An 18,130-nucleotide genomic window follows, 5' to 3' on the forward strand; every position below is an offset into this window, starting at 1 on the left:
AGAGAGAGGTGTTTATATATATAAGGCGATATATATATATATATATATAGATAGATAGATAGATAGATATCTATATATCTCTCTCTATATATATCGCCTTAATATACTTTTTAAGAGCAAAGTCTCTCCTTCATTTGTATCCACTCAATTTCTAACACAAACTTAATGAGAGCATTAATACTTGATAAAATCTTTGACCTACAAAATATCCAAAGAGTAGTACCTAATTTTGCAAGTATTTTCATTCCACAGTACCCAAACTTTTATTTAATTATGTCTTTATTTATAGGGTTACTGCTACAGAAACTTATACAGACTTTTTAAAGGATCTAATGGAACATATTTTTCCTCAAATAAAGTAGATCTTCAAATTAGAAGTATGAAATGAAGGACAATGAAAAATGGGTGAAGTAATAACTCACACTTTCAGATTATTTGCTACAAGAAAAAAACAAAGTGGAATTTGAATAATTTGATGGATTGAAAGTTACTTATTAATGAATATCATTCAAAAGAGCAAATGAATACCTAGACTATAAGTATTGCTTTGTATTCTGATGCATTCAGAATTTTAAGTTGGATAGTTTGATTAGTTGTTGGAGATTCTTATTAGAAAACATTTAAGTAAACCAATACTAAATGGAGGCAGAGACATTTATATTAGCAATTATTTCTTCCATTTTCAACAAGATAAAAAGTATTTTGCTGCCTTCACCAAGTCAAATAGAGAATTTAAAGTTTATGAAATATGTGTTTGTGTGGGGGGGGTACTGGGAATTGAACCCATAGTGCTTTACCACTGAGCTACATCCCTAGTCCTTTTTTATTTTGATATGGAATCTTAATAAGTTGGCCATAGTGGTCTCAAACTTGCAGTCCTCCTGCCTCAGCCTTCTGAGTCTCTAGGATTACAGGTGTGTGTCACTGTACCTAGCTTATGAATAATATTTATAAGATCTGAGTTTTTAGTTCTCCCACAACTCATCCTGAAGCCATTTCTGGAAACCAGAAGGCAGGAACAAGGTTTTCATAAACCTAACAATCTACTCCCTTCAAATTTGTGTGCAAAGAGAGCTGAAAGGACATGTGGCAAGGAAACAGTGCAGAATGTGAGCCCTGAACCCTTGAGCTGGCTCCTGCTACTCAGTGGTTGGTTGATCCTGAGTACACTGCTTCAGTTCACGCAGCCTTGCTTTCTACCTACATAGAATACAGTACAGGCATAGTGGTAGCTATTGTCCACTGAAATGTGAATTAAACTCTAAGGACTAAAAGCTGCATATAAAACTGAACAAGTTGGGTTCTCTTCTTTATCAGTTACCATAGGATGTATTTTTTGTTTGTTTGTTTTGTTTTATTTTGCATTAGAAGATGTGGAGTAAGAATTCTGCAAGTGTAATAAAGACTGATTCAAAGAACGCTTCACTGTTGCAAGTGCACTGTGTTACCCTCAGGATGATAAAATGATCCCCTAATGATGATCAGCACATGCACGGTGCTCTTGGTCAAGTTTAAGTGTTTTTATGAATTCTTAGTGAACAGATGCTTGAAGGCCTTATCCGTTAGCTATGCAATAATGTACATACTATGCTTTAGTGTAATCAGTACTTTTTAAGGAATTTGTTCTTTAAATTATAAATAGCAGAGTCCCTTTAGGTACTTACAAACAGATAAGTCAAGATTATAGTACACAGTGTGAAAATCTAGTAAAGCATTATCATTTACTAAATGCTGTTACTATTTTTATTTTATTGTATTAGAGAAACTCTGAGGATTAACTGAGATATATTAAAAGGTTTTGAAAGATTAAAAGATTATACAAGCATAAGGGGAGTAATACTTCTAATGACTGTATTACTCTTGCATCATCCACAGTGTTTCCCCTTTCACCATAAAGCTACCTTCATAAGGAGGTACTAGTTATTTCTATTTAAAAAAATATTTTTGGATCTCTAATATCTATAAAGTTATTCAATTCTTGTGAAATTTTCTACTGAGTCCCAAGGATACTATTTTTGAAAGTATTTATAATAAGAACATAACTTCCATATATGAGAACATATTAAAACTATCAATGTAATTTTTTCTGTTGTTTTTTAAAAAAACTCCAATTGATTTTATTTTTAAATTCTAGCTATTTTTTTTCAAGGAGGTCAGAATAACATGAAAAAAAGTAAAGAAATGTTATACACACTGAAATGCTTATTATAATTATAAAATATGGGGAAAGGTCAGATAATTAAAGTGCCTGGAATCATAGAGGTCACTGAAAGATGCACCTAAAAAGTGTGATGCCATTAAATTAAAATATTTAATTGTAATATTGATGCTGTTATCCACAATATTTAAAATTACAGTGGGCAGTGTTTCTAATAGCACTTTATGTGGCCATCCAAAGTATAGTGTCCACACCCTGATTGTAATTATTTTTCTTAAGTCTATTAGTGGAAGAGTCCAAAATGCATTCCTACATGAGGTACTTAACGTCCAAGTCTAGACTACTGGTTCAGATGCACAGAGATAGTTTTACTCCAGGGGACATTTGGCTGTGTTTGGAGATGTTTTTGTTTGCCATGCCTAGGTGTTGGTACCACAGGAATCTAGTGAATACAGGCCAGAGATGCTGCTGAGCATCCTCTAATGCACAGGATAGCCTTCACAACAAAGATTTGCTCCAATACATCAACTGTATCACTCTTATGAAATCCTGGCCTATCATCCTTTCTATTGATTTATATTATTCAACTAAGCCATTAGGACACCATAGTAGACAAAAATCTATTGATGGCAAAATGTCAGAAAAAGAGCATCCTCTCCTTCCATTGGTGTAAAAGTCTATTGAAGAAGTTATTTTGAAAGCAATTTGTAATTTAAAAACCTGTACATTTACTTGCATTTCTACTTCTAGAAAGCCTTCTTCACAATTATATTTAATGCCTAGATGTAACTGTACTGGAACAAGGATTATCTGTGTAATGTTATTTGTAATAAGGTAACATTGGAAGCAAATTAAATATTCACCTCTAGGGAAGTGGTTAAATATCATTGCACATTCATAATATGCAATTACAAAATGGTAAAATGATAGATGCTAATGAGGAAATATCACTAAGATATATTATAGGTTACAGATAATTCACCTAGTTTGAATTTGGAGTCAAATGTATATATACATACACAGAGCCAAGATCTGAAAAGGTACAGAGTACATATGAAGAAATAGTTAAACTATGAGTACAAGATGGCATGCACAATTTTTACACAATTTTGTAGTACTTACATTTCCTTTAATTTTTTAAAATTTGTGCAATTAAAAATATAAACAGAATATGTCACATAACAAATATCTACATAGACATGGCCTGTCTTATAAGAGTTACATAGGAATTCATTCTTAGTAGGTTTCAGTAGGTATCTCCTGGGGAAAGGGAATGAAGACATTATAGACAAAGAAAAAGCAATTATAGAGGAGACCACCACAAAAAGTGAAGGAAGTTCTGGGCAAATCTTGAAAAAAGTATGTAAGAGTAGCAATATAACAACACTCAATTATAAGAGTTTGATTTAAATTCTAATGAAAACTCATTTTTTTTAAAAGAAATGCCTTATTTGGACATAGCTTAATTAGTATTTGCTTCAATCAGGCAAATTCTATTCTTTAATACTGAACGTATCTATGGGAAAGTTCAATTTCTATTTAAAAGTTAAATTATTTTAACAAACTCTTTTTTATATTTGTGTACTTGAATCTAATAGCTTATGTAGTTTTTGTTGAAAGAATTCAGCACTAAAGATTAAAAATATTGAAGAAAAATTATAGAAATTATCTTCAGTTTGCAGCTTGCTGAACAAAGATTTAGAAGTCTCTTTCTTGTATAGCTCACTCTTTCAAAAGCATAGAAAGGCCTTTTCATGTAGAGTTACAATCTTAAATTTTAAATGTAGTGATTCATAGATAGAATCAATGGGGTCACTGGTTCATTTTTCAGAATTTAAGAGATCCTTAATATTAATGAGTCAACACCTGAGGAAGTACTTTCATATGATCAATGCAGAAAATGTTGCTGTTCAAATAGCTAAGTAGCTAACACTTATCAGAGTAGATTAAAACCTTGAATATTTGTTTGAAACAACATACCTGGGGGTAGAAAAAGCCACCAGTGCTGAACTAATTTGTTTTTACTCATTTATATGTTGTCTCAAAGGGTTTTTATATTATAATCCCAAATCAGGCATACCCCAGGCTCCATCCTTACAAACAAGCAAATACAATTTAAGGTACCCAGTCCTTACTCTATAGATGAAATGCAAGATTTCATGAAAAAAATGAAAGAGATTGCAGTGTTCTATCGTGATTTCTTCTCTGGAGTACAAATCTTCCCAGCCTTGTTTAAACAAAAGTATAAAAGAAATCTTATCCCTCATTCAAAGCCATAAAATGTTGCCACTGATTATCTATTTAAAATTGAAAGTTCACTTATATTTTATCTTTGTTCTAGAAAATAAATGCTCTTTAGTTACATTAGGTTTCTATGGTTTTTCTTTGCTTTATTTAGTTAATTTTTCCTGGCAGAGTATACTTGAGACATAACAAATTCTATATAGTAATAGGCACATATATTATAATTGTATCTTTCTATAATTAAATGCTGTCACATATTCACCAATATTTTAAAAGTCAAGGATCTGCACATACACACGTTCTATATTCAATCTTGCACACATTCAATTGCATATAATTTTTTGGCTATGACATTTTTGGCTTTAAATTTTGTCTTTCATTTCATTTGATTATTAAAGATAAAAATACAAGGGTGATAAGCTTGTCCTTCAAATCGCTATACATTTTCCATTTTTAATTGTTAATGGATGCTTTTTCAAAAATTTGTTTTTGCTTTTACTATCATCTTGTTGTATTGGGATAACATTATTTGTCTTCATTTACCTATTAGGAACCAGGGCACAGATTTCACAAATAGCTTAAGATCACATAGTATTTTCTTGCTGTTTCATATATTACTATGATTTTATTAATGGATCCATTAAAATACACAAATTATCACTGAGGTCTTTCTAGTTACCTCTATATTCTAGAGTGAACAAAAAATAGTGTCATGCACATAGAAAATTAATATGTGCTACAAAATAAACCATTAAAAGCCCTATAGAGGGCTGGAATTGTGGCTCAGTGGTAGGATGCTTGCCTAGCATGTGTGAGGCACTGGGTTCGATTCCCAGTACTTCATATAAATAAATAAAGTCCATTGACAACTAAATAAATATTTTTTTAAAAGTACTGTATAGAGTTAGAATCAAATTTCTATGGGACATGTTGGAGAAAGTTTTCATGACTCTGTGCAGTAAGTGGCAGGATTATTGATTGCAAGGAATCAAGAAAACATCCAAGGGAAAGGAAGTAGTGTAACAAGGATAAAATTCTTGAAGAGATTGTGGTGTGAAGATATGCAGTGTGAAATAGGCTGAGAATATGCAGGTTACTGCGAACTTTATACACTAGCCTACAGCATTGAACTATAGGCAAAGGGGAACTAGCAGCACTGGAATTAAGAAAGCAGACAATGAATTCAAATCCAAGAATGAAGTTCTGGTTAGGGTTTTTACTAGCTGTTGGGCGAGCAGTGTAAATACTCTATTCCTCCATTTATTCTTCTTTGAAAGAAATTAAATCACACATAAATGCGACACACATAACAGCTCTCATTGAGGTATTTAAACCACTGAATATACTAATACACAAAGAATGTTTTGATACTGACCATGGACAGACATATTATGGATTAAAATTAATATTCCCATTATGTGAATTTGGTTTTGGGCAGTATATTCTGCATAGTTTAACTTGAAATGAGAAAGAATGGGAGTAGAAGGATAGATCAGAAGGCAATTGCAAAAGAAGTAAAATGAAAGGTGGGTTCTATATTAAGGCAAGGAAGAGTTTCAAGCTTTCATGCCAACATTTACTTGTAGACTAATAGTTTTAGGCCAATCACTTAATATCTTGAATCAAAAGACCTGTTTCTTTCAATATAAAATGGCATAATAAAAATATAAGTGATTTAGGGAGATTGAGAATTAAAGTATTAACTATGTGTTTCAAAAGTAGTGGATACTCAATAAAATGAAAATTTAAAAAAATGCTTATTATTTTTATTAATACTAGGCACTTAAGAAAACAAAGGACAGAATATAGACATGGAGGAGAAGAAACAGATGAGTTTATATATGGAGGTAAAAATTTTATAATTACTGACAACCTAGACTCAGGAGTGAAGAATCTATGAAAAGATAATTCTTGAATTTTGCTAATAATAGAGTAGCAGTGATACTTTAGTTTATGTCAGGTATGACCTGGCTTTCAATTGCCCTTCTTTCTTGCTCAAAAGGGATCTGGCAGGCTTACAGGGTTATTTGATAGAAGCTTACGTTCACCCTTTTAATCCTCTGCCCATTCCTTTTATAAAGTAGGATCTACTACTCACTATGCCCATAAACAAGGTCTTCCATCTGATGAAGCTGTGTTGAATACTTATGGTGACTTATACTGGTGGCTCCCACATCTTACCAGTATCACTTAAATGTAATTATATGTTGTTCTTTTTCATTTGTTTTGTCTTGCTCTCTCACTGATACTCTAGCAGATTGGGATAATTCTGGTATGTCCATTATATTCAGGGCACCCAATTAACATGGTGAACTTAGTTATCTGTCTTGTCATCTTTACCTACTAGAATATTCCCAAACATATGATGGTGATTTTCCAGTCAGGAGATAACTCAGATCCCCCAAATGTCAAGTGATCAATTTTGAACATCTGAACCCATTTTAGAAAGAAATTTTTAACTTGTTTTATAACATAAAAGACAAGTTTTTTTCCCCTTTTAGACTCTGACAAATCTACATGCCTTTGCTTTTAGTAATTTTAGATGAAAAAGAAAATCTGGTCTTTACTCCTTTTTCCATCCCAGGACTTTGGAGTACACGTGGTTTGTATCCATGAGATACACTGAGCCGTTGGAGTAAGTGTGCCTGGTTGATTTTTGGATAATTTTTTCCATGGTCCAGACTCAACTCATCTCCTCTTAGGGCTAGAAAATTCTGGTCACCTATCAGTGATGGGGAAGCTTCAGGACATCGCTTTAGTTTAATTTGGTTCTTATTCTTGTCAATACTCTTGGCTTATAAAATGGTCTCCACTTAGGTAGTAATATCAGTTTGTGGCATTTATATAGTAGTTCATTTCTATCTTAATCCCTTCTATTCTTCAGAGGGAGGCTTCCGTGTCTCTATTCAACCCCTTCCCTTAGGTGTATGTATATAACTTCATTTGATCTGGGCAGGCGTGCAATTCCTTTTTACTTCTCTAAATTTTCTGTGTGCATAGAACAGCTGAAGTTTGTGTGTTTCCCATAATTTACTCCTAGGCTCACCATATGATATCTTTTTCCTTTCCTGCTACTGGGGATTCCAAAGCAAGCATGCAGCCTAAGGGAAACTCTAGACAAAAGTAGGTGTTATATGTTCACATTTGGCCTCAAATCAGGAGACACATGTCAAACTCTTTCCAAAAACTGTTCCTCCTACTCTGTTCTAATATACCAAGGAGACATGGGAGTTCTACAGTCCCACCAGCAATCAGGGAGCAGGATGATCATTTTTCTTTTACCATGTCAGATCCACTTCCTGCAACATCTTTGGAGTGCCCCTCCTCACCTTCTCTTCAGGAGATGGGGAGCACCAATTTTCTTCCTCACTAGGTGGGGAAAAGAAGAACTTCCTATAGAGGACATTGCACTTCCTCAAAAACCAAGGATGCCTCACTCTGGGCCATCAGTTCTTGAGACCCTCTCTCCATTCTTCTTTTTGGACTACAGCTGTTTCTACTGACTCTTAGTGAGACCCATGGTAAGTGTCGGGCCAAAAATATTTGATCCCCAATCTTTTTTACTTTATCTTTGGACTAGAAACTATCCTTGAACAAGAGAAAAAAATTCATTTAACATCACATTATCTACCTTCCAGCATTGGTATTGAATGGATATAACCAGAGTTAATTAATTCACTTTGCTTCAAAAAGAATTTCTGCTATTTAAAAAATACTATAAATAAAAGCAATATTTAGTTTTAGAGTAAAACTGAGGTGCCTTGCCCATTTCTTAAGTATCCTGACCTTCTGGTTAACTTGGGGATGATTATCATACTGCAACTGTACAGAAGACAAATTGGTTCATTAACTCCAGCCTGGAACAGTATGATGATGTCCATTTAGACTTCTGGAAAGTTTTCAGGACTCATTTTTAGATAAGCCCAGCTGAAGCCTGAACACCTTACTATAAGATAATCCAAAGTTATCTTTTTACTTATATAAATAACAGTAAAAAACTATTTCAGAGAGCACTTTCCCTTTCTTACTTTAGAGAAACATGCTCCCATTTTTCCTGTTTTGAGCATAATTTCCAGCCTGCTATTTTTCACCTAATCTTTAAGAATCATTATTTCATAGAACTTTTACTGGTATAAAACAGTTATCAGAGATTGTCCATGCTGGAAAGAATTTACTGAATAATCAGTAAAGTTAGAATATCTGTAATATGTCTTCACACGAAATACTCATATCAGCTCGGCATGGTGGTGCACATGCCAGTGGATAGAGAGTTCAAGGCCAGCCTCAGCAAAAGCAAGGTGCTAAGGAACTCAGTGAGACCCTGTCTCAAAATTAAGTACAAAATAGAGCCGGGGATGTGGCTCAGTGGTTGAGTGCCCCTGAATTCAATCCCCAGTATCCAGGGTATAGGAGAACAGGATGCTATTCAGTCTGTATTCTTTTGTGGGCTGAAAATACTGTAGTTATAATAAATTAGCTGAAATTGTTTTAACTGAAATCTACCCAGTGGCTTAAAATATTGCTAGATTAATTGTGAGAATTAGAAACAATTTTCTGTGATGATTAGGGAGTATAATTTCTGAATGCACTTGATTTTATCCACACCATTAAAAAATAAAGCTTGATGAAAATTCTCTGCTTTGCATTTCAAGCTTTTCTCCACTTATCAGTTCTCATGCAACCATAAAAGACTCAGGGAAAAGAATAAAACAGAAAAAGGATATTAAAATTATGGCTAGCTTTTGGTCAAAACATAGAACAAAGTTGTCCAAAATATTGTCACAATTCTTCTACTGACAATTCATTCCATTCTAGAGTCTTGTCATACCTCCCGGATTCATTGTCAGACTATTATATTCAGAACGGCTGTTGAAAACTTTCAGCACTTAGAAATGCTCTTGAGACATATAAAAATGTCTTTATTTAGAATGGAACATATAATACCTGCCAAATTTGTAGGTTTGAAACCACCTTCAATAAGAATTAAAAGGCCCTCTTCCTTGCTGAAATAGGACTATCAATATATGACTTGTCTGCTTCTGAGAAATAGTGGGTTCCTGTTTCTGACGTTGCAATTTAGTTTAAAATCACTTTATGATGACAGGGTACATAAAGATGATAAAACTATAAAGATGACAGTCTAATCTTCAAAGATGACCGATCATCGATAAAAGATTAAATAACATAAACATCTGCAATACCAGATTATCAGCTGGTTGGCACACTCTCAGTATTGAAGTATACCAAGAGGCTCCTGATAAGTAAAATGCTTTTTACTATGTTATGCAGAAATCAATCCTCCCCCAAAAGGGGCAAATGAATTATAATTGCTTAGAATTTATAAGGTATATATTTTTCTCAGTTGCAATGCAATATATGTAAAATATTAATAAATCATATACTGTACAGTGTTCAAAATCCTTTCTCCTTAAAAATAAAATACCTGATTGCTGGAAATTTTAAGCACCCCTTAATCATTTTTTTAAATTTTAATAACAATTTTATATATACGTACAAGAATGATTAGACATGCTGGTCCTATGAAACTCCAAATAAAGTTGTTTTCTGTGCTAAGCCAACATCTGAAAAAAAAAAAAAACAGTAAAGTCCATAAATATGTTTTTCCGTACTTTAACAAGCAACATTTTCAAAGACATGCTAAATATATTCAGAAATGTCTTTCAAATGCTTAAGAACTTAACTTACACTTTGGTGGTGCCATAATATCTATATCCTAATGCTGCCGAAAATCCAACCACTACAGCTGGGCTGAGATAGCCAAAGATATAAAAATTCTTGTGCAAAAATCCCTTGTTGTAGATAACTCCCACAACAATGAGATAGAGGTGTATGCCTTCAATACACATCCATGCAAAGGCAGCTAAGAAGAAGTAATGAAGCAGCCCAGCAATGATTGAACAGAAGAGCTAGAAATAAAAGAAAGAATCCATAAGCATTTGCTTTTAAAATTATCATAACATAAAATCTTGAATTCCTCCATAAATTATGCCACTATGCATGATGGATGACATTAAAATACTCCTGTCATGTCAGTTTTTAAAGATGTGCTATTTCTAGTTGATTTAGAAGAACTGTGCTTCAACAATAGAAGACATTAACTAGTCCTGTGATAGAGCTAAGTTATGGCCCTTGTGCAAAGACATTCTTTGTATAAATTTACATTGTGTAGAAAATTGTGGGTTATTCACATGTAAACCATGGAATCTTGGTGATTATGTTATATTTAAGGTTACTTCTGCTTTGGACACATCTATATTCTCCTTTATTTTATTCAGGCTCAAAAAAAGAAAAAAAATATTTGTAATAAACACTATAAGGATTATTTTTGGAGAAAGGATGATATTGGGAGACAACTGAAAGAGGAAATAGGCATTGAGGGATGGTGGGAGGTGTGTTAAATTGAAAGATGTCCTAATAATGTTATAAAACAAACAAACAAAAAATTATGTTAGGAGTTTATAGTCCATTGCATAGTATTTAAAATAGATACGATGTACACCCAATTTCCAGAAGAAAACCTTGATAGCTGATTTTTAGTTTCAGTCCTTGGGACTTTTTTAAGGAGAATGGAATTCTGGAGGCACTTTGCCATTGTTTGATCATGACAATACACTTCTGTAATCTCCAGCTTCAAGGAGTGCAGAGACATAGGTTCTAGCTGCTGCTGTTGTAGGGAATCCATTGCCACGTTCACACTTCCTGCTGGCTGCTGCCTGCCAACCAGCCACCCATAGAGCAGGGCTACTACCATGTTCCTGTTCCTGAGAGCTAAGGATACCTTGGACAGGTGACTTTGGTTCATGGACCCCTGTAAGAACTCCTTGGCAACTGTGCTGAACTTCTTTAGAATTGTTGTGTAAACTCTCCACCCATTCCTGTTTTTCCTCTTTTCTTCAATTCCTTTTTTCTCCTCCTTTCTCTCAGCTCAAACCTGCATGGTGCGCTGTTGCTCTCCAAGCTCCTGTGGCCCATTTTATCCTCATAGTCACTTCCACTAAAAAAATTATTGCATATGTGATCCCATTTCAGTGTCTGCCTCTAGGAGGACCTAGATGAACCTAATATGAAATTGTTCGGTAAGACTGCATCCATAATCACGGGAAAGGGGCATTAATAAAGTGTAGAGAATAGGTAGAATCAATTGATTATATTTTATTCTATGAAGTTTAGTTGCTTTTATGTTCTGTTGGATCCTAAGGTGAACTTTGTTTCCAATTCTTTCTCTTCTTGATCTTTAATGACCATTTAAACACAAAACATTCTTTAGTTTATTGTGAAATTTTAATTTGTCCCAATAATTCAACATAATGAGGAACATTTTTGCTTAATGGACTCAAGTTGCTTAGACACATTAGTGTTATCAAACTTAGGAAAGATAGGTTAAGAAAAATTTATACAGTATGTTTGACCCATTAAGACCTTCATTACAATTCATGTTTCTAGGACACAAATATTTAAGAAAGAGAAAAATTTAAAATAAAATAGAGAGTAGGTAAATCTACCCACCTTATTAGTATTTGTATTGATTCCAACAAGAAAAACAAGTTCTGCAAGGAAGAGGCTACAGCAGAGATTTTTGTGAATTGTTGTCCTGGTGCTTTGAATTTCACTGAAGAACCAGAAGGTAAAAATGCATATGGCAAGACAAATCAGTGAAATAATTATTCCTAGCTGAGTGATCCTTGTAAGAATATTATAATCTTTAATGCCCTAAGGAGAAATAATAATAAAGCTGTTAAAAGAATAACTCAGTAACCTGTCAAAGAAATTACAACATGTAATGAACTTCCTTTTTGGTGAACCATTAATCAAAATGTTCATAAAATGTAAAAATACAAATGTGCATTTAGATGAGAAAAATTTTGTACTTTTGAAAATACTCAATATCCAGAAGAATGTGATATAAATCACATAGCACTCACTTCAACAGTACTCTAATCAGTGATTTTTCCCCTTAAACATAGTATTTATTAGTTTATGGTCTAATGATATTATCATCATTGGTTTCATGATATTGGAAAGACAATTTATTGTTATAATGGGAAATGGTTAATTAAAATGGATTTATCAGTGGTAAGTCCAACTCTTATTTCTATGCAGTGATTCATCTAAAACACATTAAACAAAGGTATAAGAAAAGCTGAATATGTGGAAGACCCAAATAGCATAGTCCAAAGACTCTGAAATGGAAAATGTTTTATTCTAATTAGATAAGTATTTATCTTTACATATAGAATAGAGACTTCTTTGCTTAATTAACACCCTGAAAAAATAATCTTTAAAATTGACATTACTTTAGGCAGGCTTGTTGGGCCATTTTATAAACTTAATAATGAATTCTAAGTATGAATGGATGCAAATATATAATCTCATGAAGATATGATTCAGAGATATAAAATAACAAAGCATAAAATAAGTAAGTAAAATATTACTAAAGGAAAATACACTTTATGAAATTAGTCATCTTAGATTTTTCATGTTTTAAAATCTTGCAGGATTCTATATTGCTAAAAACATGATATTAGTTATGTGTCATTTTTGAATAAATATTAAATATTTGAGGGTACTCTGTTACTATTAAAAATAAATTTTCAATACAAAGACAAAGACCCTTAGATTCCATAAATCATTATAATGTTCAAGTGGCGTAAAACACTAAGAATTTATAGATGGATATTTAATTTAATATGTAATCTACTAGATATTACAGATTAGATAAATCATAGATTAGAAATAACCTAAAGTCCAAACTAGATATATCTTATAAGGCAGAGAGAAAGAGACTAAAAGAAAGATAAAATATGTTTGGTTTTATAATTATATTATATATGCTATTTATATCCAAGAAAAACATAAAATTATTCTTTTGAACTGTATGGAATAAAAGCAGAAAAAGAAACATAGCCAGATTTATATATATGCAGTGGGAAATTGTCTTACAATTGAAGAACTAGAAGACATCAAAATTGCAAAATGGGTCAGGTGGTTACAACGACAGGAGGTGTGGGTCTCATTTGAGTAAATCAGCTCACAGCCCTCCAAAGACCAGCTGCCATTCATGGTATCAGGTGAATAGTTCCAAAATGCACACTGAGTCCTATACTTATCTGTGATCTGAAAAAGAAACATTTTACTGATGGAAAAAAAGAAAAAGTTACATAATGTTGCTTTAATTTTATTTAAAATACCATTAATACAATTACAATAATGTCTAGAAAATAAAGCATAAAATGAATTCTAATAAATGCAGGTTATTGCTATATGAAAGAATTGAAATTTGTCTTGCAACAATGTTGTTTTATCAATCTTATGTCACAGAGTTGTGATCATTTATATTATTAAAGGAGATCATGGGTATATTTTTCAACTCAATGTATAAACCATCATATGTATCTTTATTAAAAAATGTTCATTATTTACTGAATGTTTGCCCTATCTATGTATTCAAAATATAATACTGAACAAAACATATGAAAATGTTTGTACCCGTGACCTTATATCCTAGTTGGGGATGAAAAGTTATTAAATGTAAAAAGTAAATCTGGGAAAGAGGAAAATGGAAAGGAAGTTGGTGTGAGGAGGTGGTGTCTAAACAGATAACTCCACGAAGGAGGAGAGAGCCCTACAGACTGGGGAACAGAAGGTTCCACACAGTTGAAGTGGCAAATAGAAAACCCTGAAGTGAGAAGACAGGAACCCTTCAGAAGTGTCCAGAAGCCAGTTAAGATACAGCACCATGAAGAGGAGAGAGAATAGAGCTGATGAAATCAAACCAGAGCTCCATCACACAGACAAGGAATGGTTGTTCAATAAATAGCAGAACTCTTATGGGCAACAGTTGGAGCACTGACACAGTCTGAGTTTGGGGTGAGTCTGAGAAGACAAGGATGGAGCTCAGTTGAAGAGATGACTAGAAGGTTTCTAGATCAGGCTACATGGAGAAAATGGAACACCTTTATCTAATGGACTGGAAATTTGATCCAATGCCAGTGGAAACAGAGGGACTGTAAGACTGGGGGTCCAAAGTCCACTGAACACACAGATGCCATTCAGGAAAAGAGCAGTCAGGTGAGGTCTGTTTACACACTGGACCTCTACCCCCGACCACCCGCCACCACCCACATTTTCTTAGTTCTCTTAATCCTTGAAGCTAAGCTACCAACCTTATGCAGGAAAGGAAAACGGATAGGCTCAAGAGAAATTGGCTTTTGTTACTGATCTTTAAGATCTTCCAATGCCAGAGCCAGGAACCTCCCCATGAAAACTCTCTGGTGAAGCACATCACTGCCACAAACCTACTAGAGCATGCTCTGCCTCAGTATTAAACAGGATGGATAGCCATGAACCACTAGACACCAGAGAACAAGCTCTAAAACCAAAGAGGTAGGACCAAGGATATCCAGCCAAACAGGAAATCAGGAGGAAGGCCATGCAGGCTGCAGATAATAGTTTAAAAACATACATGAAGTGTATCTGAAAGAAGAGATACTACATTTGTTAAACAAGATTAAGGTCAAAAAAGAGTGAAACTTTTCCATGAAAATTGTATATAAAGGAAAACTAAAAAAAAACATTTGGATGAAAAGAGAAATAAAAAATATGAAACTTTTTTTTTTAAACTAGAAGCTTGACTTGAAAGTCTAACAAAGAAAAGGAGGAAGAGAAAAAGAGAACAGAGAAACTGGACAAGGAGAGGAGAAATTAGCAAAGAATTAACAGAATATTTTCTAGAATTGATGCTGAAACATTTTCAGACTATACAGACTCTCAAAATTTCTACTATAACTAACGAATAAAGACCCATACTGAAGTCCAGCTCAAAGATTTTGGAATACTGAGAATAATTTTAAGATCTGAGAAGTCTGAAAGAGAGAGAGAGAGAGAGAGAGAGAGAGAGAGAGAGAGAGAAACAGTGAGAGAGGGAGGGGATAAAGAGAGGGAATGAGAGAGAACATGTAAAAGACTATAAATTTTAATTAAAATATTAATTGTGTTCTACTTCTCCAGGTTAGCCTTGAAGTTAGAAGATATGAGCAAGGTCTAGAAAGTTCTGAGAAAAAACATTTATAATTCATAACCCAATGTCATGCATCATGATATTATCTTGTAGGGACAGATGGGGCAAGACACTGAAGATAGCAGGAAACAGTTTTATTTAGCTGTAGCCAGGTTAAGAGGGCACAGCTTTTGCTGTAATCAATTAATCCCCTGAACCCCAAGTTCAGGTAATTTCAGAATTTTATACCCAGCATGTAAGAGCAGAGGCTCAGAAGTTCACACTCAGCAGAAGTTCACATAAAAACAGCTTTTTCTTTCCCTGTTCTGGGCAAGTTAACCCTTCAAGGACAACACCTGAGAAGGAGAGAGTGTCTTCTTCCCTTTCTTTCCTCCCTCTGCCAGATGTTACCAATTGGTAACTTCTCTTAGAAATGTAGTCATCTCTGTGAAGCCCCAGCTCAAGGCCAGAGGCCTTGTTAAAGGACTTGTCTTTTTTTTATCACATTTTGCATTTGCAAACATACTTCTACAAAGTACTATACTGAATTCATGTTTGTGAAAAACAAGTAAAGGGCGTTTAGCACCTGGAGTGCTGATTTCTTCCAGGCCAGTGGCCAAGTAAAACAGGGCAACAGGAAAATAGGAAGTTTAACTACATTGAACTTTTTTTGTAGAGTCTCTTTTGCTTATAGTCTTAAAATCAATTACGGTGAAGATTTCTGGCAAAACTTGGTTAAGATTTTTTTGTGTGGAGAAGAGGGTGCCACTACAATCTAGAAGACACAATGGTAAGATATAAACAAAATATTGATACATAGATAGATAGTATAGATAGATATGTAGGTATAGATGATATATTAATATATAATATGATATATTTGATATATATAAAAGCCTATTAGTTTTTCTTTCCTGCATAAAGGGCTGGAGCTTAGCTTCAAGGACTAAGATAACTAATATATATATATATATATATATATATATATATAGAGAGAGAGAGAGAGAGAGAGAGAGAGAGAGAGAGATGATATATATAGATAGGTATATAAATATAGATATAATATACATAGATATAATATAGATATATATCTCTCTCTCTCTCACACACACACACACCCACACAAGTATCAATGAGTATTTCATACTCACTATAGCTACATCTCTATCTATGAGATATATAACCAGATAATGCAAGGGCTTAAAACGTGACTTTCTATGCTTTTTTTCTCAAGTAGCCACCAGAGAATATGCCACCAAAATACACAAATAAACCAAGAAAAAGGATGAGATTGGCTTGGGGAAACATGGAGCCTGATGCAGAAGAGAGGGGACTGTATGTATAGGGTGATGGTGAGAGGACAGCGAGGCTCATGGTGGCACAGCAACCATAGCATAGATCATAGGGACAGCAACTTTACAGAAAGAAAACTTCTAACAGAGAATCACATGTACTTCTGTGTTTTCAAAGGCATACGGTACCATCATAGAGTTTGGGAACAAATTAGTAATGGATATACAGAAATATAAGCAAACATGTATCAATTACTTTGTAGGAAAAGATTCAGCCTCATGTTTCAGCTGCAAATAACACATTCCAAGTTACAACACTACAGACATTGAAAACTGATTTTATTGGAAATTGGAGGTAAGCATGGGATGATGGGTGGCTCAGGAAGTTTGTCTATCATGGGGGAAAACAGGTAAAAGAACTAAATTTGAATCTTTCAAAGATGACAGTTAGGAGGTAAGACCTATTTTTAGAAGTATAAAATGAAGAGTTACGGAGGTTTGGTGAGATACAAAGGCAAAGAAACTTTAAGAAGTCAGAGACTTGAGTATATTCATTAATTAACACACTGGAGTAAATGTGGAGAGATCCAGGAAAGATGAGGTAATGGCTGAAGCCAATTCTCTTGGGAATTAGATCATCAAGGATTTGAAGAGTACCAGATTGGGCAAAAGAATGAGGGCTATTGAGAGCAAGGTTCTGAAGGAAGTCTGCAGAGGAATGCCATCCTCTCCAACTGATTGCCAACTGACCACATGCAAATTGTTTAATCTCCTGAAGTCTCAGCTACCTTATGTATAAAATATGATAACAGTATATCATGCATATGGATCTTATGAGAATTGAATAATTTAGAAATGGCATGATAACACTGTTTTGTACTATTTACTATTATTTTTATTATCAATATTATTACTACTATTAATATTCCTCTGAGGTAATAAAAGGTGCATATCAGTTAGTCAAGTCACAGATAAATTATGGGAGACTCTAAGTCACTAATGCTATTATGTATGAGACATCTTCTGTTTTCTCAGGGAAAATAAAAAGGGGTCAAATTGTCATTCTCAGAGACAGAGGATGCAGGGAATAAATAGAAAGTAAGGGTCATTATTTTGATTTACAAAACATTTGTACAGGTGGGCAGATCAAGGACAATTAAGTCTTTCCATGAATTATTGTGAAGTGGGTTATTTTTTCTTTTCACATGTGTGCTTTATGTTTTGTTTCTTTGTCAAAAGAAAAAAAGTGAAGTGGGTCGTCTTTGCAACTTTAAGCTACAAAAACCTTTAGTATCTCTGATCACAAAAGCATGAGAATCAAAATTAAAGATAGACAAATAAGATTCCATCAAACTTAAAGTCTTCTCTACAGCAAAGTACACAATAGAGTGAAATAACAAGGTACAGAATAGGAAAATA

At 33.7% G+C, this 18,130-nt stretch overlaps 1 protein-coding gene across 2 annotated transcripts in view; it reads right to left on the reverse strand.

Moving 5' to 3' along the window:
* The window catches only part of Adgrl4 (adhesion G protein-coupled receptor L4), a 102,195-nt gene that overhangs the window by 14,414 nt on the left and 69,651 nt on the right, over positions 1-18,130 (reverse strand). For both annotated transcript variants that reach the window (XM_015490561.2, XM_015490560.2), the window contains 4 exons: positions 13,364-13,537; positions 11,930-12,133; positions 10,109-10,329; positions 9,918-9,984 (listed from right to left, as the gene is read on the reverse strand). In XM_015490561.2, coding sequence (XP_015346047.1) covers positions 9,918-9,984; positions 10,109-10,329; positions 11,930-12,133; positions 13,364-13,537 — 666 coding nt within the window. The remainder of the gene's footprint in view (positions 1-9,917; positions 9,985-10,108; positions 10,330-11,929; positions 12,134-13,363; positions 13,538-18,130) is intronic.

Source organism: Marmota marmota, unplaced genomic scaffold, assembly GCF_001458135.2.
Source record: "Marmota marmota marmota unplaced genomic scaffold, marMar, whole genome shotgun sequence".
In the NCBI taxonomy this organism is placed as follows: domain Eukaryota; kingdom Metazoa; phylum Chordata; class Mammalia; order Rodentia; family Sciuridae; genus Marmota; species Marmota marmota.